This window comes from Oncorhynchus clarkii, chromosome 10, assembly GCF_045791955.1.
Source record: "Oncorhynchus clarkii lewisi isolate Uvic-CL-2024 chromosome 10, UVic_Ocla_1.0, whole genome shotgun sequence".
In the NCBI taxonomy this organism is placed as follows: Eukaryota; Metazoa; Chordata; class Actinopteri; order Salmoniformes; family Salmonidae; genus Oncorhynchus; species Oncorhynchus clarkii.
This window is the reverse complement of record NC_092156.1, coordinates 44,551,780-44,578,761: the sequence shown is the minus strand read 5'-3', so window position 1 is coordinate 44,578,761 and position 26,982 is coordinate 44,551,780. Positions and strand designations below refer to the sequence as shown.

The following is a 26,982-nucleotide window of genomic DNA, read 5'->3' as shown; positions in this document are numbered from 1 at the left end:
CCACTGGAGGTGAGAGTTTGGCCCACACCTCCTGTATTATAGGGTGGTGGCAGCATCACACAAAACAACCGACTGACACTGTTCATGTTAAACTGTAGAAAATCTGGGGCAAAGAGACAAGATATTGAACAGCTGGTGAGATAAAGTAGAACTGAATTCTCCAGAAGAGACTTTTATTTGACAAAGTGTTGATTCCCAGAAGATGTAAAAGTGGACATGCAGCTGTAGTGCTGACATCACAGTGACATCACTCCCTGCAGATGGCGGGTGTAAGTAGTCGAGAGTGTGTTGTGCTGCTCATTTGGGTCAGATTTGGGTCAGGTCCAGAGAGAGGTTCACACTGGATCACTTTACAGACGTAAATACCTTACATACGTAATACTTGGTCTAGTATTTCACACTATTCTTTGGGACGACCGCCACAGAAAAATGCCCATATGCCTGCACTATAACACAATGATGTGTTAATCAGATTTCGCCGGACATCCTCTCTAGGAACATGACGCTACTATAACCATTCATGTGTGACTCGTCAAGAAAAGGAACAATGTTTTAGACATATATATTACTTCATTTTTTTTTTTAATAATACTTTTTTTTTCTTCGAACAAACAATTCAATTTCCTCCTATCTAAACTTTTGTATTCAACCAATAAGCACTAAGAAAAAAAGATTTAGCCATGCAAAATGTGAGAAGCTCTACTCTATTGTTTTCTGTGCTGGTGAAAATCTATTTACCCTACATGGACATGGTCTGGTTAGAATGGTCTCATGGGAGGCCCCAGTAACAAACAGACAGTACAGAGTACAATAGCAGACAGGTATGTCTCCACTGGGGGAACTACAGATGATCTACATTTTAGATTTCTACTTTGCTTGATAAAATATATACTTTGGCTTTGACCTTTTGTTTTATTGTCAGGATCATTTATTCTAAACTTGCCTCAATATAAGTACACCTGGCTGTATCACATCTCCATTGAAATCTCCATCGTATAATCAGTCACAAAAAGGAGTTCAAATAATCATCACCAAAATACATTTAAGAATCCTAAACCGTTATTTAATTTTTTAAAAAGGACATGCTTGTTTGTTTTTTAAAAGGGCAATTTTTTTTTTCTGGCTTTGGTTGGTTTGTACACACTAGTATAACTTACCCCAGTAACCCTACTCTACATGCCCACGGTTTCAAAGCCGCTTGGCTCCACTGTGCCTTGCAGTTTTTGAAGACCTCATAGATAGACGATGCACAGAAAACATGTTATGTTGACTCAACGTTTGGCAGGCGATGTATTGACGTTTTGTGAAAGCATTGTTATGAATGTTAGGCATTAGCTGGGATGTTGCAATGGCTATACACAGTATTTACAGTAGATGAAAAGGAGGACATTCACCTCTCACGGCTAAAGCGCCTTCCCCTAAAAATGTTCTCATTACTTTTAACAGCTTGAACCATAGCACAGAAAGAGAGAGGACAAAGAGGGACATTATGAGCAAAACGTGACTACTGACTACTACACCCCAGAGAAATAGTCCATTTGCTGCTTGGAATTGTGCACTTGAATTGGGAAAATCGTAGAAATGTGTGATTTGCCCTATATCAGAATGCATGGTTTTCAACTGGGAAAAAAAGACACTTTTGTAGTTACATTGTGGGAACTGCATCTTTGAAATTGCTTGTTAGTAAATGATGTGCCCCTTCTGAGAGCATAAGAGTAAACCCTGGACTTTCACACAATAGAAGGATTTGGCGAATTTGTTAAGATGCAGTAATTCGTACATCATTGTTGTATACGCCCAGCATATACATTCTTAACAACATAGGATATAAAAAACAAGATCTAGTGGTGAATTCTCAAGCAGCAAAAGGTGGAACAGCCGTGGTGGCCAAGGTCAGGTAGACATAGCACGTGGCACCAGGGAGAGATCAAATGGAGAAGTCCTCCCGGATAGTACACTAGAGGACGCTGGCCGTCAGTGAAGATGGAGAGCACCAGAGATACCTCCGAGTGGCAGGCCAGGGGGAGACGGGTAGGCAGGCAGCAGCTGACAGACAGGAGGCTCTACATGGATTCCCCAAGAGAATCATCATCATCCAGAGATAGGGGCAGGTAGAGATCCTACAGGGAAAAACATGGAGGATCATAATTTGAATGAGCTGGGGGACACATCCTCTTCAATGAGTTCGGAGCTAAGCTATTGGACTTGTAGGTGCAGTTTGAGAGAGGGGAAAGAGAGAGGGAGGGATAGGTAGTGGCATTTAGGTAGTGGAGTGAATGGGGTACCTTCTGCTTGCGGTGGATGCCTGGGCTGTTGGGGGTGGAGGTGGGGGACTGCTTGGAAATTGGGGTGGAGAGCTGGCTGCTGGAGGCCGTCCCATTGGCTGTGAGAACCCAAACGGAGCGAGAAAGAGAGAAAAGAGAGAGAATACGAAAGGTAAATGGAGAAAGAAAGAGAGAGAGAGAGAGAGAGAGAGAGAGAGAGAGAGAGACAGACCAGTGAATTAGACAGTGTGTATGCCAGGACTCCTTGGCCCCAGAGTATGGTCATTCCTGGGCCTTGCCCTCACTTGGTTGTAGACAGAGTCTCTCTGGGCGGCTGACTGACTGACCGGGTCCCTGTTTGTTCCTCTCTGCTGGAGGACATTTGGCCATTGCTCTACAGCCCTGGCAGGTTGCTAGGATACCTTGGCCTTGACAGTGTTTACATCTGAGAGTGGTGTGATGTGTCGTAGTTTGTGTAGTAAGACTTTTCGAAAGGCTTTTGTCTTTAAGAGAAAAACAGAATCCTTAAGGAAAGACTTTGAAACAGATGGCTAGCCTCTCTTCCAGTCTGAATTGTAAACAGGCACAGTGGAGCAAGAGCTTTGCAGATGAAGCCAACTCCAATGCAATGAAGTTCATATCTTCATCCAGACCTAAAATGTCTGTTTAACTAAAACCAGGAAAACAAAACTAAAAAGCCAAGAACGGCCTCAAATGTAGCAGTGTCATGTCGAGAGAATGACATGAAAGCAGTATCTACAGAACTAGGTGGGGTAGGCAATAAACAGATGCTTAATCTATTCTAGTCCATAGCCTATTGCAGAAGATTGGTCTATGGCTGTAGGTATATATGCTGTATGACAGTATAATGGCCAGGAGCTTAACTTCTCCTGTCACATACAGCCAACTGTTAGTCTGATTCCAGTCTTTCAATATAAATCAGAAGCAGGGGTTAAACAGAAACATGCACCACAGATAACTGAAGACATGGCTTTTATTTCAAAAGAACAAAACATTTGAAATAAAACAAAACAACAAAACAAAAGTGTTAATAAAATGGTAAAACCCAAACCACCCCGGGGGAAACGGGGTATATGGGTTAATATTAGGGTATATTGGGGTATAGGAGTTAATATTAGTGTATATTGGGGTATAGGAGTTAATATTAGTGTATATTGGGGTATAGGAGTTAATATTGGGGTATATTGGGGTATAGGGGTTAATATTGGGGTAGATGTATAAGAGGGCAAGCATGCTCGACAGGTAAAAAACATATCAGTAAGCCAGCCGAATAAACATATAAGAAACCATTTCAGACCAAGTCCTAAAAACAGCAACATACAGCATGTCTGCCTCCATCCACGTCTGAAACTAGGAAGGCTGAGTAATCAGTGTATCAGTGTATCAGATTGTTAAAAGGGTATATGTTGGATGACTTACATGTACAATGATGAAAAAATCCAAAAAGAAAACAAGTGTGATGGTGTCATTGATAATGTGTCTGACTGGGGCCCCTCTACCCTAAGTGTTTCCCCAACCCTCCTGATCCAACACCCACCCGGGTGGCCACCCTACTCTCGTGTCTTGACTGCAAAGAGGCTGCTTAACCTTGGGTACATTAGGAGGAATACTAGCCTCTTGGCTGTCCATCTGCTGCCACCCCCCCCCCCCCCCCCCCCACCAGCTCTCACTGAAATATTCAAGAGCACTGAGAGAGGGAGTCGGGGCAGCAGAGTCTGGCTGGGAGGACACACTGACCTCACATCCACCCGCCACCAGCTAGACTAGCCAGCAAACTCACTGTGGAGTGACACAGGGTGACACCAAGCAACATTCTACACTACACCCCAGCCTGACATGTCAGCTAGGGTAGCACCTGGTGCGCGTGTGTGTGCTTTAGTCTACTTGGTCATGTCGCTGGATGAATTGATGTTGAGTTGTTCAAGGTGTGAGAATAAAGTGCCTAATTAACGGTCCCTCGTGCCATAATCCCTCGGCCCATGTAGTGAACCCTCTGACCTGTATAATCAGTGGTTACAACTGGTCTAGTAGTTAGAGCGGAGGGAGACTGCTGCCCCTTCCTGAGCGTTCTCTTCAAACCTCTGTACCTCAAATCTCGTTGGCCCTCTCGTTGACACGGACAGCGTACGTCAAGGATAATAACCGCTCTGAGCGCAGTCCTCCACTACCTTTGTTTTCTTTTCATGTTTCATTTTTGTATTTTTTTTATCAATGCTTAAAGGACAGCATATCTGGATTCGTATCCTTTTGGGATTCGTAATCTGTGCAGATGATCCTGATCAAACAAAGGCTGGATTTTTTTGGGTGTCCCCATTTCTATGTCTTAGTGGGGGTTTGGGGTGGTGAGGCGTGCAGGAGGTGCTGCGTTACGGTGAGAGGACAGTTCCCACCAGTAAACACCGTCTGCCTCACTGTCTCACTCGCAGAGCAGACAACGATCACCAGCGTTTAAACACCCCGTCTGAGCAATGCAATCCTGGACAACAACATGCAGAATACAGACATACAGTATAATTCAACATAAAAAATAGAAAAAAAAGAAAGAAAGAAATGAAACCAAAGAAAAACAAAAGAAAAAACTCACATCATATTAATGACATGTATAAAGAATAATAACCACATGCACATCCATATCAGTTGGTTTAAATCTAGCTGCTTTTGGAATCAGGGTGGCTGGACGCTGAGCGTAAAGGGGTGAGTAGTAGTAACTCTGTAATAGTCTATGTGATGAAGCCAGTCTATGTCGGGTGTGGGCTTCCATGGGCAGTCACATTATAGATCAGACAATAATGAGCTCACTCGATTCAGCAGGAGACTTGCTGCGCCGGATCTGACCTGGACTTTTCTTCTTCATCATCCTGCAACCTTCTGTGGAGAGAAACACACACACACACACACACACACACACACACACACACACACACACACACACACACACACACACACACGTACACACACACACACACACACACACACACACAGTGTATGAGCGTAAGACAAACAAAGGCCACAGTAACTACAGTAGTATCTTCCACATGAAAGGCCACATTGACAAAGAAACAGACGTTCGTGCAAACAGACTGACACAATGAGTGTGTTCTGTGTGTGCAGCAATTCTATGTACGGTAGTTTGCTGATATTGTACTGTAGTTTAGTGATATCGTACTGTAGTTTGGTGACATTGTACTGTAGTTTGGTGACATTGTACTGTAGTTTGGTGATATTTTACTGTAGTTTGGTGATATTGTACTGTAGTTTGGTGCTAGCTTTGTATGGCATGCAGTCTAGTGTGTGTATGTAAAGCGTTGAGGTTTTGTGTATGTACAGTAATTGTGTATGCCGTTTGGTTTATTCTGGGTCATTGCATTAACCAGGGTAAACAGTGAAACAGTGAAGCCGACAGCCACAAAGACTCCTAGACATCCTCCCCTCCTCCCTCGCCTTCCTTGCCCTCCCTCTCCACTCCCCCTCCGCTCTCTGCTCTCAGTACTCCGCAGTGCCTCCGCCTTCCTCTCAGTGCCACACAGCCGTTATACACCACCCTCCTCTCTCCTCCTTCAGAATGTCTGTTCTTCCACCTCTGTGCTCTCAGTGCCACACAGCCGTTCTACACCTCCACCATCCTCTCTCTTCCTTCAGAATGTATGTTCTTCCACCTCTGTGCTCTCAGTGCCACACAGCCGTTCTACACCTCCACCATCCTCTCTCCTCCTTCAGAATGTCTGTTCTTCCACCTCTGTGCTCTCAGTGCCACACAGCCGTTCTATTCCTCCACCCTCCTCTCTCTGTAAATGCTAATCGCACTGTCTGTCTGTCCTTCCTGTCTGCTGTGAGCTGATCACACTGCGTCTGTCTTTCTCAGTTTTCCTAACCTTTACGCACCAGGAGTCACCCACACAGCCAGATGCCTGCATGCCAGCGCTAGTGTGAAATGCCACCGGGCATTCAAAAATCCTTCACATCCAAAGAGCACATCAGACACTCACCTCCCCTCTAACGCCCCTCTCGCCCACTCTCTCTCTCTGGCAAAGACGTACGTGTTTAGGAGACACCTGCTCTGCAGCACCCCCTAAGGAGAGGAATGGCATGGCCCAAAGGTGACAGAAGTGCCAGATGGGCTTATTCTGAAAATGGGCATGTTATGCCCTCACTAAAACAGTTACTAGCTCAATAACATACAGCGTTTGGCAACATGTTTATGATGTTTTGCTCAAGGCTTATGCATAATGTATTCAGGCCTTGAACGGGTTAATTAAAGGGCCTTGAGTTAAGTCCACATTTGCCATGGCCATTTGAACTGGATCCAATTCGGCTTTTAGTGATGCTTATTACATACTGAGCTACAAACACTCCCCTCTGTCTCCTGCAATGGCCATAAAATCTGGCTGAACTTTAATGTGCAAATCTGATAAAGCAACAGGATCCAAATCTATACCAAATAGGGATGCGTATGGTGATAAGATTGGACTATCGATGTGAAAACGCTGTATCAGATTGGACCAGAGATAGGGCCCAGTCCTTCCCCTGCCTCTGGCCCCACCCAGGCCAACTCAGTGGTCTCCAGCAGACATGATATGATGTCAGTGTGATGTCGGCATGACCCCACTGACCTTGGTTATTAAAGGCCCCCTGGGCTGATTTGGGTTTGGTTCCAGAGGGGTAGTGTGCTGAAAGAAAGGAACCACAACATTAAAGCACACGGGTCAACTCCTTCACACAAGAACCCAGTGAGAGGCAGGCAGCGGGTCAGGAAATGGACCCCGTCTAAAACACATCACACCGATGCTGTATAGTAGTTCTGTATATTATGAGTTCCCCTTATTTCTGATCTCCCTGCTGAACTCAGCAAAAAAAAGAAAGGTCCTCTCACTGTCAACTGCGTTTATTTTCAGCAAACGTAACATGTGTAAATATGTGTATGAACATAAGATTCAACAACTGAGACATAAACTGAACAAGTTCCACAGACATGTGACTAACAGAAATTTAATAATGTGTCCCTGAACAAAGGGGGGGGTCAAAATCAAAAATAACAGTCAGTATCTGGTGTGGCCACAAGCTGCATTAAGTACTGCAGTGCATCTCCTCCTCATAGACTGCACCAGATTTGCCAGTCCACCAAGGCACCTGTATGTTCCCGGACATTTCTGGGGGGAATGGCCCTAGCCCTCACCCTCCGATCCAACAGGTCCCAGATGTGCCCAATAGGATTGAGATCCGGGCTCTTCGCTGGCCATTGCAGAACACTGACATTCCTGTCTTTCAGGAAATCACGCACAGAAAGAGCAGTATGGCTGGTGGCGTTGTCATGCTGGAGGGTCATGTCAGGATGAGTCTGCAGGAAGGGTACCACATGAGGGACGAGGATGTCTGCCCTGTAACGCACAGCGTTGAGATTGCCTGCAATGACAACAAGCTCAGTCCAATGATGCTGTGAAACCGCCCCAGACCATGACGGACTCTCCACCTCCAAATCGATCCCACTCCATAGTACAGGCATCGGGGTAACGCTCATTCCTTTGACGATAAACGTGAATCCGACCATCAACCCTGGTGAGACAAAACCGCGACTCGTCAGTGAAGAACACTTTTTGCCAGTCCTGTCTGGTCCAGCGACGGTGGGTTTGTGCCCATAAGCGACGTTGTTTCCGATGATGTCTGGTGAGGACCTGCCTTACTACAACAGGCCTACAAGCCCTCAGTCCAGCCTCTCTCAGCCTATTGCAGACAGTCTGATCACTGATGGAGGGATTGTACGTTCCTGGTGTAACTCGGGCAGTTGTTGTTGCCATCCTGTACCTGTCCTGCAGGTGTGATGTTCGGATGTACCGATCCTGTGCAGGTGTTGTTACACGTGGTCTGCCACGGCGAGGACGATCAGCTGTCTGTCCTGTAGCGCTGTTTTAGGTGTTTCACAGTATGGCCACATCATGCCTCCTTGCAGCATGCCTAAGGCATGTTCACGCAGATGAGCAGGGACCCTGGGCATCTTTCTTTTGGTGTTTTTCAGAGTCAGTAGAAAGGCCTCTTTAGTGTCCTAACTTTCCATAACTGTGACCCTAATTGCCTACCGTCTGTTAAGTGTCTTAACGACCGTTCCACAGGTGCATGTTCATTAATTGTTTATGGTTCATTGAACAAGCATGGAAAACAGAGTTTAAACCCTTTACAATGAAGATCTGTGAAGTTATTTGGATTTTTTACGAATTATCTTTGAAAGACAGGGTCCTTAAAAAGGGACGTTTATTTTTTTGCTGAGTTTATATAGAGAGGTGTCGAGGTATGAAAGAGGGAGCTGAGTGTGCAGTGGCCTGTGTAGCTATTATGTAAAAATAGGCTACGAAGCCTGTAGGGAGTAGCCAGGGAAGCTTGGTAGCTCCTCTCCTCTCCACTCAAAATCAGTATCAGCACCACTGGATCATCTGACCTAAACCTGTCACCACCAAGATGAATGGCTGTTTCTCTTCCCATGCTTATCCCTCCCTGCTGCTTACTTCACACAACACACACAGCAGGTCGATACATTAACAGACACTACCCACACATAAATACACAAAGCCACACATTCACTGAGAGGAATAATACATTTACTCTGGTATGTAAGAGGCATCTGTCCCAGCGTAGCATGGAAAGATCTGTCCTATATGTAGGCTCGTCTTTTGAAATGTGATGTGAGGAAAACATAAAATGGCCATTCTATAGTCCTTCCCATATGGCCCTGGTGGTGGTGCCTGATCCAATTTGGCATTTTGGCCCTAGAGACTACTTATCGATCAGTTAACATGGCTAAAGCCTCATTTACATAAACTACGTCTAAATAATGAGCTCTAGTTCAGTACGATGTGAAAGACCTAAGTGTTGGACTGCGAGGAGAAACCTCAAAAGGAGACAAAAGGGGATTTTTCTATGCGATGTATTTTCCAGTCATTCCATTGAACAGCTAGCTAGCCTACATGTGGACTGAGCTGCTGTATGTTAACTCTAGACAATATCTGGGTTCACTGGCGTGCAGATATTCATTTAACTTTCTATTTCAGATAGATTCTTTACTTTCTAAATCAGACAACAGTCCTGTGAGTTCCTGTCTGAGTTTTGAGTGGTGGACCATTCTTGATACACACAGGAAACTGTTGAGTGTGAAAAACCCAGCAGCGTTGCAGTTCTTGACACAAACCGTTGTGCCTGGCACCTACTACCGTACCCTGTTCAAAGGCATTTAAATATTTTGCCTTGCCCATTTACCCTCTGAATGGCACACATACACAATCCATGTCTCAATTGTCTCCAGGCTTAAAGTGTAACTGACAGCATTTTAGCAACATGAAATCTTAGCTGTTCCTAAACACCCCCAGGAAGAAAACGACACAGTTTTCTTAGATATGGTGATTTTCTCGTTTTCATAAATTCTTAGAATGTTTGACAATGACGTATACTAAGGCATTTGTGAAAATCCTATAGCAGTATAGAGTGGGAAAGCGGCAGTGCGTTTGGACAATTCATAGACACTGCAGTAAATAAAGCATCTGTCTCATCCAGGACTGGAGTCTATGCTGACCGGTGCACCATAGCCAATCAGAGCTACAGTAGGCCTTTACGCAAACAAGCCATTGCCACATAGGCCTGCTATCATTCACTTTGAACTAGTCTGTGTGTTACATACAGTTGTGACAGCTTGACTTTAGATCATTAGAATGCATTTGACAAAAGCCACAAAATACACCTGAATGGATTTCTGCAAATATGTCACAACCACGGGAGTCCTCTTACATTTGGGAAACATACAATCGTATTGATCAAACAACCATAAAAAGGGAGGCTCTCAACAAGATCAAGAACTAATGCTAACCAGAGCAAGATTAGCTCAAATATAAATATATAAAGAACATTAGATAAACCCTCTCAAACTTTTTCAGCTAGTTGGCCGTCAAAATTGTACTGATAAACAATGGGGAATTGTAGCCTTTCATGTCCTTCTGCAGCTTGCCTGCCTGGCTAAAGTTGGCTAGCTTGCTATCTAGCTACTTCCAGACACAAATGAGAGAACACCTCACTCTGACCATTTTACTCACGCTAGCATAGCTGGTTAGCTAGGCTGTTTACATATCTAGAGTGTTCGTGACAAACAACTGTTTTTGCATATGTTGACTGACACCGGTCATATTCAGCAGGTTTGACGTAAATTCATCAGTTATTCTAAGTGATGTAAAGTACTTAAGTAAAAATACTTTAAAGAACTACTTAAGTAGATTTTTTGGAGTACCTGTACTTTAATTTTCTATTTATATTTTCCTAAAGAAAATAATGTACTTTTACGTCCCTAAACGGTCCATGACACCCAGAAGTACTCGTTACATTTTGAATGCTTGTTTAATTCAAACACTTATTAAGAGAACATCCCTGCCTCTGATCTGGCGGACTCACTAAATGCAAATGCATCTTTTATAAATTATGTCTGAGTGTTGGAGTGTGCCCCTGGCTATCCGTAAATGTTAGAAACAAGAAAATGGTGCCATCTGGCTTGCTTAATATAAGGAATTTGAAATGATTTATACTTTTACTTTTGATACTTAAGTATATTTAGAACCAAATACTTTTAGTCTTTTGGTCAAGTAGTATTGTACTGGGTGACTTCCACTTTTACATGAGTAACTTTCTATTAAGGTATCTATACTTTTACTCAAGTATTGACAATTGGAAACTTTTTCCACCACCAGTTATTCAGCGCATTGGCACACACAGACGAGAGTGCTCTAAAATCGGAGAAGATAGCCCGAGTGCATTTGCGAACGCAAGAGCTATGCTAACTGGATAACAGTCATTCAAGTTCTTGCTAGCTAACTAAATGACGCCTGCACCTCTAGCTGAGTATAGCCACCGAAAAACGATATGAGGGGGAAAAGTAATTCACTCACTCCTCCAATGACATGACATGACATCCTCCTAGCTGCTAGCTAGCTATCTAGCTAACGTTAGGCTCCGTGTTTTTAGCTTGCTACATAAATAGATACACTAGCCTATTAGTCACATTATGACTGACTTGTGATCATTGCCCTTGCTAGTTTGATTGTATTGACATTCCCAGCCTTAATAACATTTGTCAGGTCTTCTCCAAAATATTGAGCCATTGAAACTGAAACAGTGCGTCCCGAATGAGCAAACAATGTACCAGGCCAGCTGTGATTTACAACCTGGTAATCTTTTTTGGACAATCAAGAAATGTATTGGTGACTTATATTAAGCATGCATTGAACTGCATCCATCTAGGCTGCCAACAATTTCTTAGTGTACGTCATGGAATGTTGAGTCAAATATAATCTATTTTTAAAACTTCTTATGAAGATGGTTATGTAACATAAACTGGAAATTTGATATGTTTGACTTGATATTCTGATTGTCTGTTTGTTTCATACATGCAAAGTAGTTCAAACGCAATCAGTTCCACTTTAAAAATCCTTCATAAACCTGTCTCCTCTCCTTCATCTGCACTGATTGAAGTGGATTTAACAAGTGACATAAATAAGGGATCATAGCTTTCACCTGGATTCACCTGGTGAGTCTATGTCATGGAAAGAGCAGGTGTGCTTAATGTTTTGTACACTCAGTGTATAGTAGCACAATCACATTGACAGATGAGAGAATATCTAAAAAAAGCAGTGTTACAGTGGTGTAATAGGGAACTAGCGGTGTTAAAGTGGTGCAGTAGGTTACTAGTGATGTTACACTGGTGCAGTAGGTGACTAGTGGTGTTACACTGGTTTAGTAAGTTACTAGTGATGTTACGGTGGTGCAGTAGGTGACTAGTGGTGTTACAGTGGTGTAGTAGATTAATAGTGGTGTAGTAGGAGACAACTGGTATAGCAGGTCACTAGTGGTGTTACAGTGGTGTAGTAGATTACTAGTGGTGTTACAGTGGTGTAATAGGTGACTACTGGTGGTACCGTGGTGTAATAGGTGTCTAGTGGTCTTAGTGTTGCAGTAGGTTACTAGTGGTGTAATAGATTACTAGAGGTGTTACAGTGGTGTAATAGGTGACTAGTTGTGTTACAGTGGTGTAGTAGATTACCAGTGATGTTACAGTGGTGTAGTAGGTTACTAGTGGTGTTACAGTGGTGAAGTACGTGACTAGTGGTGTTATAGTGGTGTAGTAGGTGACTAGTGGTGTTACAGTGGTGTAGTAGGTGATTAGTGGTGATACAGTGGTGTAGTTTGTTGACTAGTGATATTAAAGTGGTGTAGTAGGTGACTAACTGTGTTACAGTGGTGCAGAAGGTGACAAGTGGTGTTATAGTGGTGTAGTACGTGACTAGTGGTGTTACAGTGGTGCAATAAGTGACTAGTGGTGTTAGAGTGGTGTAGTAGGTGACTACGGGTATAGCAGGTTACTAGTGGTGTTACAGTGGTGTAGTAGGTTACTAGTAATGTTACAGTGGTGTAGTAGGTTACTAGTGGTTATAGAGTGATGTACTAGGTTACTAGTGATGTTACAGTGGTGTAGTAGGTTAATATTGGTGTTACAGTGGTGTAGCAGGAGACAAGTGATGATACAGTGGTATAGTAGATTACTAGTGGTTATAGAGTGATGTACTAGGTTACTAGTGATGTTACAGTGGTGTAGTAGGTTAATATTGGTGTTACAGTGGTGTAGCAGGAGACAAGTGATGATACAGTGGTATAGTAGATTACTAGTGGTTATATAGTGATGTACTAGGTTACTAGCGGCATTACAGTGGTAAAGTAGGTTACTAGTGGTGTTACTGTGGTGTAGTAGGTTAATAGTGATGATAGAGTGGTGAAAAAGGTGACTCGTGGTGTTACAGTTGTGTAGTAGGTTACTCGTGGTTATACAGTGATGTACTAGGTTACTAGTGATGTTACAGTGGTGTAGTAGGTCACTAGTGATGTTACAGTGGTGTAGTAGGTTAATATTGGTGCTACAGTGGTGTAGTAAGTGAGGTGACTAGTGGTGTTACAGTGGTGAAGTAGGTCACAACTGGTTTTACAGAGGTGTAGTAGGTGACTAGTGAATTTACAGTGGTGTAGTAGGTTACTAGTGATGCTACAGTGGTGCAGTAGGTTACTAGTGGTGTAGTAGATTATGAGTGTTGTTAGAGTGGTGTAGTAGGTTACTAGTGATGCTACAGTGGTGCAGTAGGTTACTAGTGGTGTAGTAGATTACGAGTGTTGTTACAGTGGTGTAGTAGGTTACTAATGGTGTTACACTGGTTTAGTAGGTTACTAGTTATGTTACAGTAGTGCAGTAGGTGACTAGTGGTGTTACAGCGGTGTAGTAGGTGACTACTGGTGTTACCGTGGTGTAATAGGTGACTAGTGGTGTTAGTGTTGGAGTAGGTAACTATTGGTGTAATAGGTTACTAGAGGTGTGACAGTGGTGTAGTAGGTGACAAGTGGTTTTACAGTGATGTAGTAGGTTACTAGTGGTGTAATAGTTGTGTAGAAGGTTACTGGTGATGTTAAAGTAGTGTTGTAGGTGACGAGTGGTGTTACAGTTGCAGAGTAGATGACTAGTGGTGTTACAGTGATGTAGTAGGTTACTATTGGTGTAGTAGATTACTAGTGTTGTTACAGTGGTGTAGTAGGTTACTATTGGTGTTGTAGATTACTAATGTTGTTACAGTGGTGTAGTAGGTTACTAGTGGTGTTACAGTGGTGTAGTAGGTTACTATTGGTGTTACAGTGGTGTAGTAGGTTACTATTGGTGTAGTAGATTACTAGTGTTGTTACAGTGGTGTAGTAGGTTACTATTGGTGTAGTAGATTACTAGTGTTGTTACAGTGGTGTAGTAGGTTACTATTGGTGTTACAGTGATGTAGTAGGTTACTATTGATGTTACAGTGGTGTTTTAGGTTACTAGTGGTGTTATAGTGGTGTAGTAGGTTACTAGTGGTGTTACAGTGGTGCTTTAGGTTACTAGTGGTGTTACAGTGGTGTAGTAGGTTACTATTGGTGTTGTAGATTACTAATGGTGTTACAGTGGTGTAGTAGGTTACTAGTGGTGTTACAGTGGTGCAGTAGGTTAGTAGTGGTGTTACAGTGGTGTAGTAGGTTACTAGTGGATTTACAGTGGTGCAGTAGGTTACTATTGGTGTTACAGTGGTGTAGTAGGTTACTAGTGGATTTACAGTGGTGTTTTAGGTCACCTGTGGTGTTATAGTGGTGTAGTAGGTTACTAGTTGTGTTACAGTGGTGTTTTAGGTTACTAGTGGTGTTACAGTGGTGTAGTAGGTTACTATTGGTGTAGTAGATTACTAGTGTTGTTACAGTGGTGTAGTAGGTTACTAATGGTGTTACAGTGATGTAGTAGGTTACTATTGATGTTACAGTGGTGTTTTAGGTTACTAGTGGTGTTATAGTGGTGTAGTAGATTACTAGTGGTGTTACAGTGGTGTAGTAGGTTACTATTGGTGTTGTAGATTACTAATGTTGTTACAGTGGTGTAGTAGGTTACTAGTGGATTTACAGTGGTGTTTTAGGTCACTAGTGGTGTTACAGTGGTGTTACAGTGGTGTAGTAGGTGACAAGTGGTGTAGAAGGTTACTAGTGGTGTAGTAGGTTACTAGTGGTGTTACAGTGGTGTAGTAGGTGACTACTGGTGTAGTAGGTTACTAGTGGTGTTACAGGTTACTAGTGGCGTTACAGTAGGTTACTAGTGGTGTTACAGTGGTGTACTAGATAAGCAGTGATGTTATAGTGGTGTAGTAGTTTACTAGTGATGTAACAGTGTTGTAGTAGGTTCCAAGTGATTTTACAGTGGTGTAGTAGGTTAGTAGTGGTGTTACAGTGGTGTAGTAGGTTACTAGTGGTGTTACAGTGGTGTAGTAGGTTACTAGTGGTGTTACAGTGGTGTAGTAGGTTACTAGTGGATTTACAGTGGTGCAGTAGGTTACTAGCGGTGTTACAGTGGTGTAGTAGGTTACTAGTGGATTTACAGTGGTGCAGTAGGTTACTAGTGGATTTACAGTGGTGCAGTAGGTTACTTGTGGTGTTACCGTGGTGTACTACACCAATAGTAACCTACTACACCACTGTAACAACACTAGTAATCTACTACACCAATAGTAACCTACTACACCACTGTAACACCAATAGTAACCTACTACACCACTGTAACACCACTAGTAACCTACTACACCACTGTAACAACACCAATAGTAACCTACTACACCACTGTAACAACACTAGTAATCTACTATACCAATAATAACCTACTACACCACTAGTGGATTTACAGTGGTGTAGTAGGTGTGGTGTTATAGCGGGTAGAAGGTTACTAGTGGTGTAGTAGGTTACTAGTGGTGTTACAGTGGTGTAGTAGGTTACTAGTGGTGTTACAGTGGTGTAGTAGGTTACTAGTGGTGTTACAGTGGTGTAGTAGGTTACTAGTGGTGTTACAGTGGTGTAGTAGATGACTAGTGGTGTTACAGTGGTGTAGTAGGTTACTAGTGGTGTTAAAGTGGTGCAGTAGGTTACTAGTGGTGTGGCTGCTCTCACCATTCTCATCCAGGGAGAAGTCATCCTGGGCGTAGCGGAACTTCTCTGGGCCACAGGCAATGAAGACATCATCATCACCAAAGAAATCCTGAAGACAGGTGACCTGGTGGAGCAGAGAAATACGGGACCATGTGAGAATGCAGCTCTGCGACAATGCATACATACAATTCAGTGGGATCTTAACATGACATATCAGATATAAAATACATGAATCTTTGACTCTGACCAGTCTGACATCTCAGCACTACCACCTCCTTGACTCTGCACTTTTCTCCAGGTCACATCATGTCACTAACAGCATTACAGTAATAGCAACACACAGATAGAGCAAAGAAATTCAGCAGCCAGTGTGTGCCCCACAAAGAGGGTCTTATACTGCATTAACATTCTCAAGTTCGCTAAACTGCTTTTAAAATGCTGACTGTGTGTTAATTAAAAAAGATAATGCACGTGCATTCAACCACGACAAAACGTTGCCCATGATTGTGCGAGGTTTGAGATTAGTGAATAGCTGTGGGGCTAGCTCGTAGAATGATCTAAAATCCTGGGTTTAATACCGCTTAAATTAGAGATGGTTGTTGACGAGAAAAATCTGTGGCTAGTAAAGGACTAAGACACGGGAGATAATACGACTGCAACATCCTACTTTACATAAAGAGCTATTATTAGGATGAACGGACATTTTTAGTATAAGGAGACAAAGGTGAACTTATCTAAGATTTCATCTAATGAGTCAGACCTCCTTCAGCCTTTGCTGGAGTCCAACAGCAGACAAAAACTCTCCTACAATCGGTTGTATTCAGCCAACGAAAGAAAGCTGGTTGTATTGAGTACTCTTGGCACGATAGCATGGCTACTAGAGCCAAACATGTCCCAATCACACACGGTCCAACGTTACTGAGTCTTTAATAATGACTAATAATTGTGTATCACAGAGCTCAGTTTCACCCAGTCCTCTAAGGGGTCTGATCCCCTTCACTGCAGCTGTTCACGTCAGAAGCTACTTACTGGACAGATGTCTCGGGCCACACCCACCTTTCACTCATGACCCTCCAATAGAAAAGCCCTGTTACTGGAACTAGCAGGTTTATTAGGCCCTCCCCCGCCTCACATTCAAAACACAGTCTTCCTCTCTGGTCTCCCGGGTGACAGGCGTCCAAGGGGCCAGGCCACGCCCCCAAGGTTCAGAACCTGGAGGGTAATACCCAGGATACATCACATCACAACCTTCTTTGTGACACACTTCTAAACTATGAGCTGATGCTAATTCTGGAGCACCCCACCCCAGCAGCTGCCTTGATGCTTGTCGCTACTGGAGGAGTGTCTGGTCTGTATGGCGTCTGCCAGCTGTACCTCCTCCATGTCCCACGGGTCCAGGCCATAGACAGGGGGCAGGAGTGGCACATATCCCTAGGGTCAAACCCTAGTGATGAAATTACCAAATATAATCCCATTCTTATTGCTTTTTCATTGTAGACCACTAATTAACTCACCCAGTCTTTCAGTTTATCATTAAACAGTCAATATTGTGGGCGTAAAATGTTTGTTTTTGTTATTTTTATTATCTTCAATCCTACAATTGCCATGTGGAATTTAGCAGGAATGTAGCTATAATGGGGACATTTTAAGGATGCCTCTCGGGCTGTCAATCATGTGTCAGATGGGAAGCGTGATGGGGTATGCCAGCCCTCCACCCAGCCCCCACCACATCTCTAGGTGGTGCTAATGGAGAGGGGATGTAAATGAAGTCTTTGGTGGTCTCTGGGGGGTCTGTGTGTCAATCCCTCTGATGACAACAGCCCATCAAGGCTGGCTGGGCTCCCCAGCTACACTGCTAATGAGGGGGGCCGAGGGGGCTAAGCAGGACACAGGGCCCTATGAGGGAGGCCAAACTTGACTATGGTTCATAACAGTCTCTCTCTGTCCATCCCCCACACCCAACCCCCATGCTTTTGTTTAGGGTCAGGACGAGGCAGAGGTCATTAGAGTGATGACAATACAACAGACTGAAGAAAGGAGCGATACTGTAGAACTGCTTAGAAGACTGAGAAACATTTAGTGAAAATATAATGGTCTGTGGAAACTCAGCTTTTCATATACCACTTTATGATCCTGGACACGATAAGATCCTGGACACGATAAGATCCTGGACATGATAAGATCCTGGACATGATAAGATACTGGACACGATAAGATCCTGGACACGATAAGATCCTGGACACGATAAGATCCTGGACATGATAAGATCCTGGACACGATAAGATACTGGACACGATAAGATCCTGGACACGATAAGATCCTGGACACGATAAGATCCTGGACACGATAAGATCCTGGACACGATAAGATCCTGGACACTGTTATTTTGTGAAGGAATCCATTTCTGAGAAAAACATTGTAACTCATAGCCAGCGAGAAGCCTCTTGGAAACCAGCTGTGGTGTGTGGATGTGGGATGAATATAAAACATATTAAGCGTATTACTGGGTTGCTGCAGTAATGGAAATACAATACTCCAAACCACAGGAAGGCCCAGATAGTCAGCCTTTTCTTTCCAGAGATCAGGTCATAAGGCACTACTATTACCACCAGGGAAGTAAGTCTGTCTCACTATTGAAAAGCACTACTTCATCACCTAATACAACTGAATGTTTATGTCTGTGCTCAGACATGAGTGCAGCCACTGCTGTAAAGTGCTATTGACAGCCCGCTCAGCACACCAGTGTGCTTTACACTAGAGGAACTGTCATGTCATCTAGTGTGACAGCCACTCTGTGTGTGGATTTGTGCTGACAAATGCATAGAGCTAATTGACTGCAGAGCTCCTGATTATGAAGATGCCTGTCTGATCTGACAGCACTGTTACTGTGACACACATGGCCTAGGAAGGTTCAGGAGGGACAGGGACAGTAGTAGAGGGAGAGAAACATTCGAAGAGGGAAAGGGACAGGCACCAGGAGTGAAGGGGGACCTGGGGACAAAGTCAGGGTCCTTGCTATCTGGGATCCTTGGGAGGTCCCTACCCCTTTGAAGTTGAATGGTTAAATGGTTAAGGGTAAGGGTTAAGGTTAGGGTTAGATAAGGGTTATGGTTAGGGTAAAGGTAAAGGTAGGCGTTAAGGTTAGGGTAAGGGTAGGGTTTAAAGTTAGGGTTAGGTTTTAGGCTAGGGATGTCTCAAGGGTGCCAGATAGCACTAACCCAAAGCAGGTCGGACGTCCCATTGGGAAAAACGGTAATTATGACGTCACTACAACTAGTTTTGCCCACTTGCTTGACCTGTCCTCCATCCTGTTTTGCTAAAGATGTCTTACAGAGAGAGAAAGAGCGAGAGAGCGATAGAAAGAGAGAGATGGTGTTGATGGGAGTCGAAGCAGATCAGGTCCGAGACAGCAGAGAGAATGACAAGATGCCTGTATACCAGGTTAATCCTGATTGGTCTGGCTTCCACCAGCTCATATAAGGACCTGTGTCACGCTAGCCAAGGTAAGGTGGGGCCACTGACCCTTTTCTGTCAACTCCTGTCACCCCTCAGCCCTGCAGATACCACAGCTTACACTGACCAGCCAACCAATCACAACCGTCAGCCAGGCAGACACCACAGTTTACACTGACCAGCCAGCCAATACATCTCACTACTTATGAGGAGGACAGGGGCCAATCAGAGACACGGTGTACACTTACTTACACTAAGATCAAATATCTATTTGGAGATACTATATGGGTCATTTCAGCCATACTTTTGTTTTCTCTTGACTCTTATTAAAGTACTTATCCAGAGAGATTGCAGTTGTCCCCTTTTTCAAGTCAATACATCCCAACTGCTGTGTATGTACTTACGGTGTAGTATAAATGCATTGATACTAAATCATATCTAAATATACCCTGACATCCAGCTAAATCTGTTCATAAACGCTCCTATTCCAAGGATAATAGTGGGTCTGAGAGAGATGATTCTCCAGATATCACATCTCTACATCTATATTAATGTCTTTGCTTAGGGCTTTCTCCTTGCAGGGCAAGGGTTGCATTGCCAAGCAGTGAGAGTGAACGGTTCAGGAGCACAGTAGTGCTGTAGGATGAGGCTGTTGCTGACAGGGCAGCAGACAGTGGTGATGTGATGTGATCTGAGTGGATGGGAGAGAGAGCGCCCCGCAAAAATGGACCAGGGAGGAGGGGGTGACCTTCAAACGTGGATGAGCCTGTCAGACTCGCCACCAGCACAGTAGACACACACACAGAGCTGGAGCCAGAGACTGTCTAGAGCTAGGTCACCAACAAACAATATCAGACACCATCTAAAAAAAAGAAGACAGAGACTGTAGCCTGAACAGAGGAACACACAAAAGCAGTCCTCAGCGGCAGTACTGACATATCACCACACCACTCAGAGAGGGAGGGATCGAAGCTAAAGAGGAAAGGAAGTTTAAAACTGATGATGTGAGATGACAGGTTGATGGCAATGCATTATGTCTGAGTTCATGCAATTGCAGACAAGCCTTACTTACTCTTCTATTGGCCCAAGTCCCTTCTTCCTACTCTATCATTGGTCTGTGCAGTTGGATTAGTAGCTAACACTGTAACTTAAGACCTCCATTTCAGAGGGATGGGTGAATTAGCACTTAATGGGTTAATCCTGTAGCCTACCGTATACCGGGGTGTTTGGAAATAGCCACGGGATGGTTTTAAAACACTGTCAACACAGTTGAAAATATTTCTTTGAAGTTTTTCAATCAATTGTCATATTTGTAGCTACTTTTTAAGGAAATACCTGCAGTCAGCGTGTGCAATATGTTAGGAGATAAAGCAGATCGCATTCTTAATTTCACCATTATGATGCTTACCATAGTTCCCCAGAACAGTGGAGCCAGTCACGTGTTTGTTTGTAAATAGCACAACGGGAGAAAGCGGGAGTAGGCGAGTCCAACCTTGTATTGACAGAGGTCCCATTTTATATTGAATGTTTAGTGTTTGTTTTTTTGTTGCTTCAATAGAGTGATCAGGGACGTGCCACTATAGTTTTCCTTCACAGAAAATACACCACCGTTCAAAAGTTTGGGGTCACTTAGAAATGTCCTTGTTTTTGATAGAAAAACACATTTTGTGTCCATTAAAATAACATCAAATTGATCAGAATTGATCATGAGCTTACAATAAAACAGCAAAGTAGTTTTTTTTGAGAAAAATGATGCATGACCATCATATTTCTAATGTTTATCATAGAAAGAATGTAGCCAGCTACATTTGCTAACGTGAATTCTCATCCGAATGGAGAAGTGCAACTGAAGAACAACATTTGTCTGACGCCGAGCAGAAATTACAATAAGAAGCATTTTAGATCTGCGGTTACAAAATGCAGAAAATATATTTCTTATGCTTTTTTTCTTTCCTGGGTAATAAAACGATAAATGCTGCGTTAAGTTTAACTTGCTAGTTATCTAAATAAGTGGCTGAATGGTTAAGGGCTCGTAAGTAAGCATTTCACGGTAACAACAACACCTGTTGTATTCGGCGCATGTGACAAATAAAATTTGATTTTTGATTTGATTTGAATTAATAAGGTGACGGGGCGTCATACTGTGTTAACTTTCTGCTGTGTTTGAGAAGTCAAAGCCCTTTGGATGAGTTATCTATATCCACTGCTATCTTTAGATTTCTTCTCTGAGCAGAGCAGGCAGGCCTGTTGCCCTAGCAACTCCAGACTCCACACAGACACAGCGTGTACACATGGTGCTCCAGAGCCAATACTGATGTTTCTTCACACATGCATGCATCAAGACTTTGTTCAATTGCACAATGCCTCTCGTTCACATTCGCTTGTAAATGTCCAAACTCAAAACAAATGACATTCGGTAGCTCCAATATGTATAACTTCATGAGCTGGATTGCCTGTCTTTGCAATTCGTATATTTTGTTTTGCGCTCGTTAGGATATTTAGCTAGCAGCCTCCATGAAAATTCCATGAAAACACCCAATGGTCTACCTTGCATTTTTTGGCACCCCCTAGTGTACTAAGCAGGTAATAGCGTAAATCCTAGGATGAGAGAAGGACGGCATGACCATATGAAAGTCTGGATACTGCTCCTAACATTGAACACAGTGGAGGAGTTATACAGCAGCTCTGTGTGTGTGTGTGTGTGTGTGTGTGTGTGTGTGTGTGTGTGTGTGTGTGTGTGTGTGTGTGTGTGTGTGTGTGTGTGTGTGTGTGTGTGTGTGTGTGTGTGTGTGTGTGTGTGTGTGTGTGTGTGTGTGTGGTTTTACTATCCTTGTGCGAAGCAGAAGTCCTCACAAGGAAAAATAGAATTTTAGGCTTAGGGGTTAGGCTTTGGGTTAGGGTTGCAATTAGGGTTACGGTAAGAATTAAGGTTAGGGTTAGGGGTTTTGGATTAAGCGTAGGGTTAGGGAAAATAGGATTTTGAATGGGAATACATTTGTTGGTCCCCACAAGGATAGTAAAACAAACATGTGTGTATGTATGTGTGTGTGTGTGTGTGTGTGTGTGTGTGTGTGTGTGTGTTTTTTCTCTGAGTGATGAAGCACTGCACCAATACTGCCTGTGCCTGCATCCCCCCTCTCCTCTACGCATGGGGGAGTACTGGAGAGATTCACTGGGGGGGGGAGGAGACAGCCATATACCTTTCTGACAGACAGCCCCAATCTACAAACTGGCACATTACCATAATTACATTTACACTTCATCTAGAAACACATTGGAGCTTTAAGACCACTTGCACTCATAAAACATTGAGCAGGAAACACAAAATCAATGAGCAGGGTAACCATGGAAACAAACACACAGGCTCCACACGGTGCAGGGAGCCTGAGACTACAGTTTCCCAGTCCTGTATGTGTCGGTCTGTCCATCCCATTTAATCTCCGGTCTGGAGGTTTGGACAGAGATTCTCACTCCCTACTACTAAAGTATGTCCACTACAGCAGTCAAGGCGACTTCAGTATGCAGACCAGTCAAATGACTTCAGTATGCAGACCAGTCAAGGTTACACCATAGGACATTTACTACTGGAGGGCTTCCCAGAATTCAGCAGGTCATCTCTTGGGCACAGACTTCACATTGCAGCAACGCATCTTCTTCAGTTTTAAGAGACAACTGGCCACTTGGTGAAATATCACTTCAGAATATCCCTTAAGAGGATTCACTGGAGTCAAATGTTGTTTCAATATGTCTTAACAGGCACTCAACCCTCTGCCCCATTGGGGTCCAGGGAGACAGAATGCAGCGGCAGACAGCAGCAGACAGTACAGGAGATGATGTCATCCCAACCTGCCTGCTCCCTCCCGACCTGCCTGGCTAAAATGGCTGTACCAGCGTAATCCCATTAGAGCTAATCCCAGCTCGATGCGTCTCTCCTGGGTACAGCTCCCTGCTCCGTACCCCTCCACCCCCTCTCTTTCAACTGCCATGCCTCTGTGAGGGGTAGGGTGGGGTGAGGGCACACAGGGAGTCTAGGATGCCTCCACTAATTGAGATGTAGAGGTACAGCGACATCCAAGCACGCTGATTGGCTGTGTGAATGACTTGTGGCACCTGAAAATGTATGTAATCCAAACTTCAGCTCTCATTATCATAGAGAGAAAATAGTGTTTTTGGCTAATCCTATCCAAGCGTGTCCTGGGACAGTTCCCATAGTGAGTGAGGGGTGATCGAGGTCATACACAGCACAGCACAGCACAGCACACACATGCTTGCCAGCCTTGTTACAGGTCCATTGTTTCACCGTATAAACCGGTCTATGAAGATCAGTAGCGGTGCATGGGTAAAGTCCCTGGGTTAGCCAGAATAAAAAGCCATATTACAACCTATGTGTTGTGATAATTGTGTTGTCTGCTCTATAGCCTGTTAGTTCAAACTATATGCCTTGACACCGTGATATATAGGCCTAAGACTGAGACAATAAGAAGACACAGTGGCAAATAAATTCAACCACACCTTTGTTTCATCACAAAACCGGAGAGCAACCTCTGTCCAGTGAATTCCACAAAGCATATTGCATGTAACAAACAGCATTGTCAAGCGAGTTAATGTTCCCGACATTTTCGGACCACTAAACAACTACTGATTTAGAACCACAGAGAATTAGTACAAGTCGCAAAGAAAACAGGAGCTGCCTCCGCTATTCCAGCACCATTTCAACTTCAACATCATCAAATCACCTATGCTTAGTTTAATACAGTGACAACTAAAAGATACCAAAAACAATTTGGTCAACGTAAGCTAAATATGATGTGGATGTCCATGGTTCTGATTTCTCTGTGTGTGTGTGTGTGTGTGTGTGTGTGTGTGTGTGTGTGTGTGTGTGTGTGTACGTTCGTGCAAGTACAAACATGTTGACTCACCCTACTTGTAGAAAAACACCAATGCCATCCTCCTCTCTTTCATGTTGACGAAATGGTCTATCACTCTGTCATGCAGTACACACCTTTATGTTTTGTTGTCCTAGGCTACCTGGCTAAACTGCCTGCTCACTAGCCTAACTTCCTTTCATGCGCAATGTTAGCTAGTTAACATGAGCCTTCTACATGTAGCTACATACTGAACTTGCATCCTCTCAGTCCATGGGCACAACAATGTATGAATTAATGGTTGGATCAGAATCACTGTTATAATAATTGGCCAGTACGGAGAATTAAGTAAAACCACAGGTCCAAATCCCTATCTTCATCCATGGCTAATTTAGGAAAGGTCCAATTTTAGCCAGCCAGCAAGAGGACAACAACACAACAAGATGCAACTATTCAAGTTGTTTCAGTTTATGACGTATGCTCTCAATGCGATTTGATGGGAGTCACGCTTCCCTTGACACTTTGGTTTGGTGTGCCAGGACCATTCACATTTGAGCTCACTCAGTATAGCTCAACTCTGATTGGCTATTATTTTATACTTTTTTTTTAATCAAGGGAGGCCAAATGCTCACTGGCTTCCCTTGCATTCAATGCTATGGGAGGCAACAATGTTATACTCTTCAGGACCAGACAGCATCAGATAAATGAGCTACACATACAGAGACAGAGGGGCGCTGTTTCGCTCACTCAGATGCTTTCTCCGGTGAGATACATTCAGCCTCTTGTGAATTGAAGGAAAATTGGCATTCCTTGGCATCCATGAATACACACTGGTGGAGGCACACCCAGGGGTGTTCATAGAATAGCTCTAGTCCTTTCTATCACAGATCAGGTGATAGTGTTTCAGTTTGGGGTGTTAGGTTCAAAACACTACTGTATACACTGAGTGTATCAAACATGAAGAGCACCTACCTAATATTGAGCTGCACCCCCTTTTGCCCTCAAAACAGCCTCAATTCGTCGGGGCTTGGACTCTACAAGGTGTTGAAAGCGTTCCACAGGGATGCTGGCCCATGTTGACTCCAATGCTTCCCAGAGTTGAGTCAAGTTGGCTGGATGTCCTTTGTGTGGTGGACAATTATTGATACACACAGGAAACTGTTGAGTGTGAAAAACCCAGAAGCATTGCAGTTCTTGACACACTCAAACCGGTGTGCCTGGCACCTACTACCATACCCAGTTAAAATGCACTTAAATCTTTTGTCTTGCCCGTTCACTCTCTGAATGGCACACATACGCAATCCATGTCTCAATTGTCTCAAAGCTTAAACATCCTTTAACCGGTCTCCTCCCCTTCATCTACACTGATTGAAGTGGATTTAACAAGAGGCATCAATAAGGGATCATCACTTTCACCTGGATTCACCGGGTCAGTCTATGTCATGGAAAGAGCAGGTGTTCCTATTGATTTGTATGTTTCTCTATATACACTCTATATGCACTCTATACACACTCTATATACACTCTATATACACTCTATACACACTCTATATACACTCTATATACACTCTATATACACTCTATACACACTCTATATACACTCTATACACACTCTATACACACTATATACACTCTATATACACTCTATATACACTCTCTACACACTCTATACACTCTATATACACTCTATATACACTCTATATACACTCTCTATAACCTAGAAGGCTTCGTCGGCTGTCCCCATAGGAGAACCCTTTGAAGAACCATTATTGGTTCCAGGTAGAAACCTTTTGGTTCCAGGTAAAAAAAAACTTTGGGGTTCAATGTAGAGCCCTTTCCACTTGGAACCGAAAAGGGTTCTCCTATGGGGACAGCTGACGAACCCTTTTGGGAACCATTTTATCTACGAGTGGAGAGCGCTGCAGCAGCTTCTACACACACAGCTGAAAGGTGAACGCATAGGACTGCATCTTCCCCCGTTGCTACGGCGACAGAGGATGTATGCTCGTTTTACAATGAACTGTTTGGTAGATATGTGGCCCATACAAATAAGGTCTAAATATTCCAGCGACACGTCTCACTATAACCTATTATACAGCATACAGCTAGGCTCCTATTGTAATGCTATGAGAAGACATCTATATGCGTAGCACATGAGCACAAATCTACCAATTGATCCATGCACTGCATGCTATACAGCACTTCTGCTTGAGGAAATGAATAGCAGTTATAATGGCACTAGAATCAGTTTTTGTCCTGTTCTGGCCCCTGGCTGTTTCCTCGGGGAGTCTGCTAGATCAACATAGACATATTCCTCCACCATACTGACCTGTCGTTCAGAGAAAACCATGTGATTCAGCCATCATACATAAACCTGACACAGCTCTGTCGATCAGTGCCCCCTGCAATCACAAAGACTGGAAGGATCTCCCAATCAAATGATGTAACTGAGCAAGCAAACATTTTTATCTCAATTAATATGAATTAAACAATTCAGGGTTTTGTTGTTCTCTGACTGCAGGCGAGGCACACTGCATTTTGCGGGCTGTATTTTGGTTACTGAATCTACATTATGAAGCCAGACAAAGAGGAAAAGAACAAAGCAATGGGATAGGTTCTAGGTCTCTAATTCTTGATGATCAACGTCCCTGTATTTCCTAAACAGAAACCAGTGACCAACAGAAAGCCCTGGCCAAGGACAGAGACAGCAAGGCTTCCACTAGGTGCCAACGTTGGTCTGAGACAAAACGAATAACCTCTTCAAAGGAAGAGAATCGGCAACAATGAGTCTGTTGACTGTAGCCTTTATGCAGTGTGACTGACTGGGATCTTGAAAGCAGACTAGTTACAGCAGAGGCTGAGCAGAGGCTGAGTCTAGGCAGAGGCTGAGC

General features: G+C 43.6%; 1 protein-coding gene across 3 annotated transcripts in view; it reads right to left on the bottom strand.

Moving 5' to 3' along the window:
- Nucleotides 1–550: 550 nt before the first annotated feature.
- The window catches only part of LOC139418564 (neuronal migration protein doublecortin-like), a 70,105-nt gene continuing 43,673 nt past the window's right edge, over nt 551–26,982 (bottom strand). Inside the window, exons 4-8 of one of the 3 annotated variants that reach the window (XM_071168125.1) lie at nt 15,795–15,897; nt 6,896–6,952; nt 5,085–5,153; nt 2,286–2,383; nt 551–2,120 (exon numbers count right to left, since the gene is read on the bottom strand). In XM_071168125.1, coding sequence (XP_071024226.1) covers nt 2,064–2,120; nt 2,286–2,383; nt 5,085–5,153; nt 6,896–6,952; nt 15,795–15,897 — 384 coding nt within the window. In that variant the 3' untranslated portion in view covers nt 551–2,063. Of the gene's footprint in view, nt 2,121–2,285; nt 2,384–4,921; nt 5,154–6,895; nt 6,953–15,794; nt 15,898–26,982 lie in introns of those variants that run through there. The other 2 variants (XM_071168126.1, XM_071168127.1) reach the window with 2 other exon arrangements.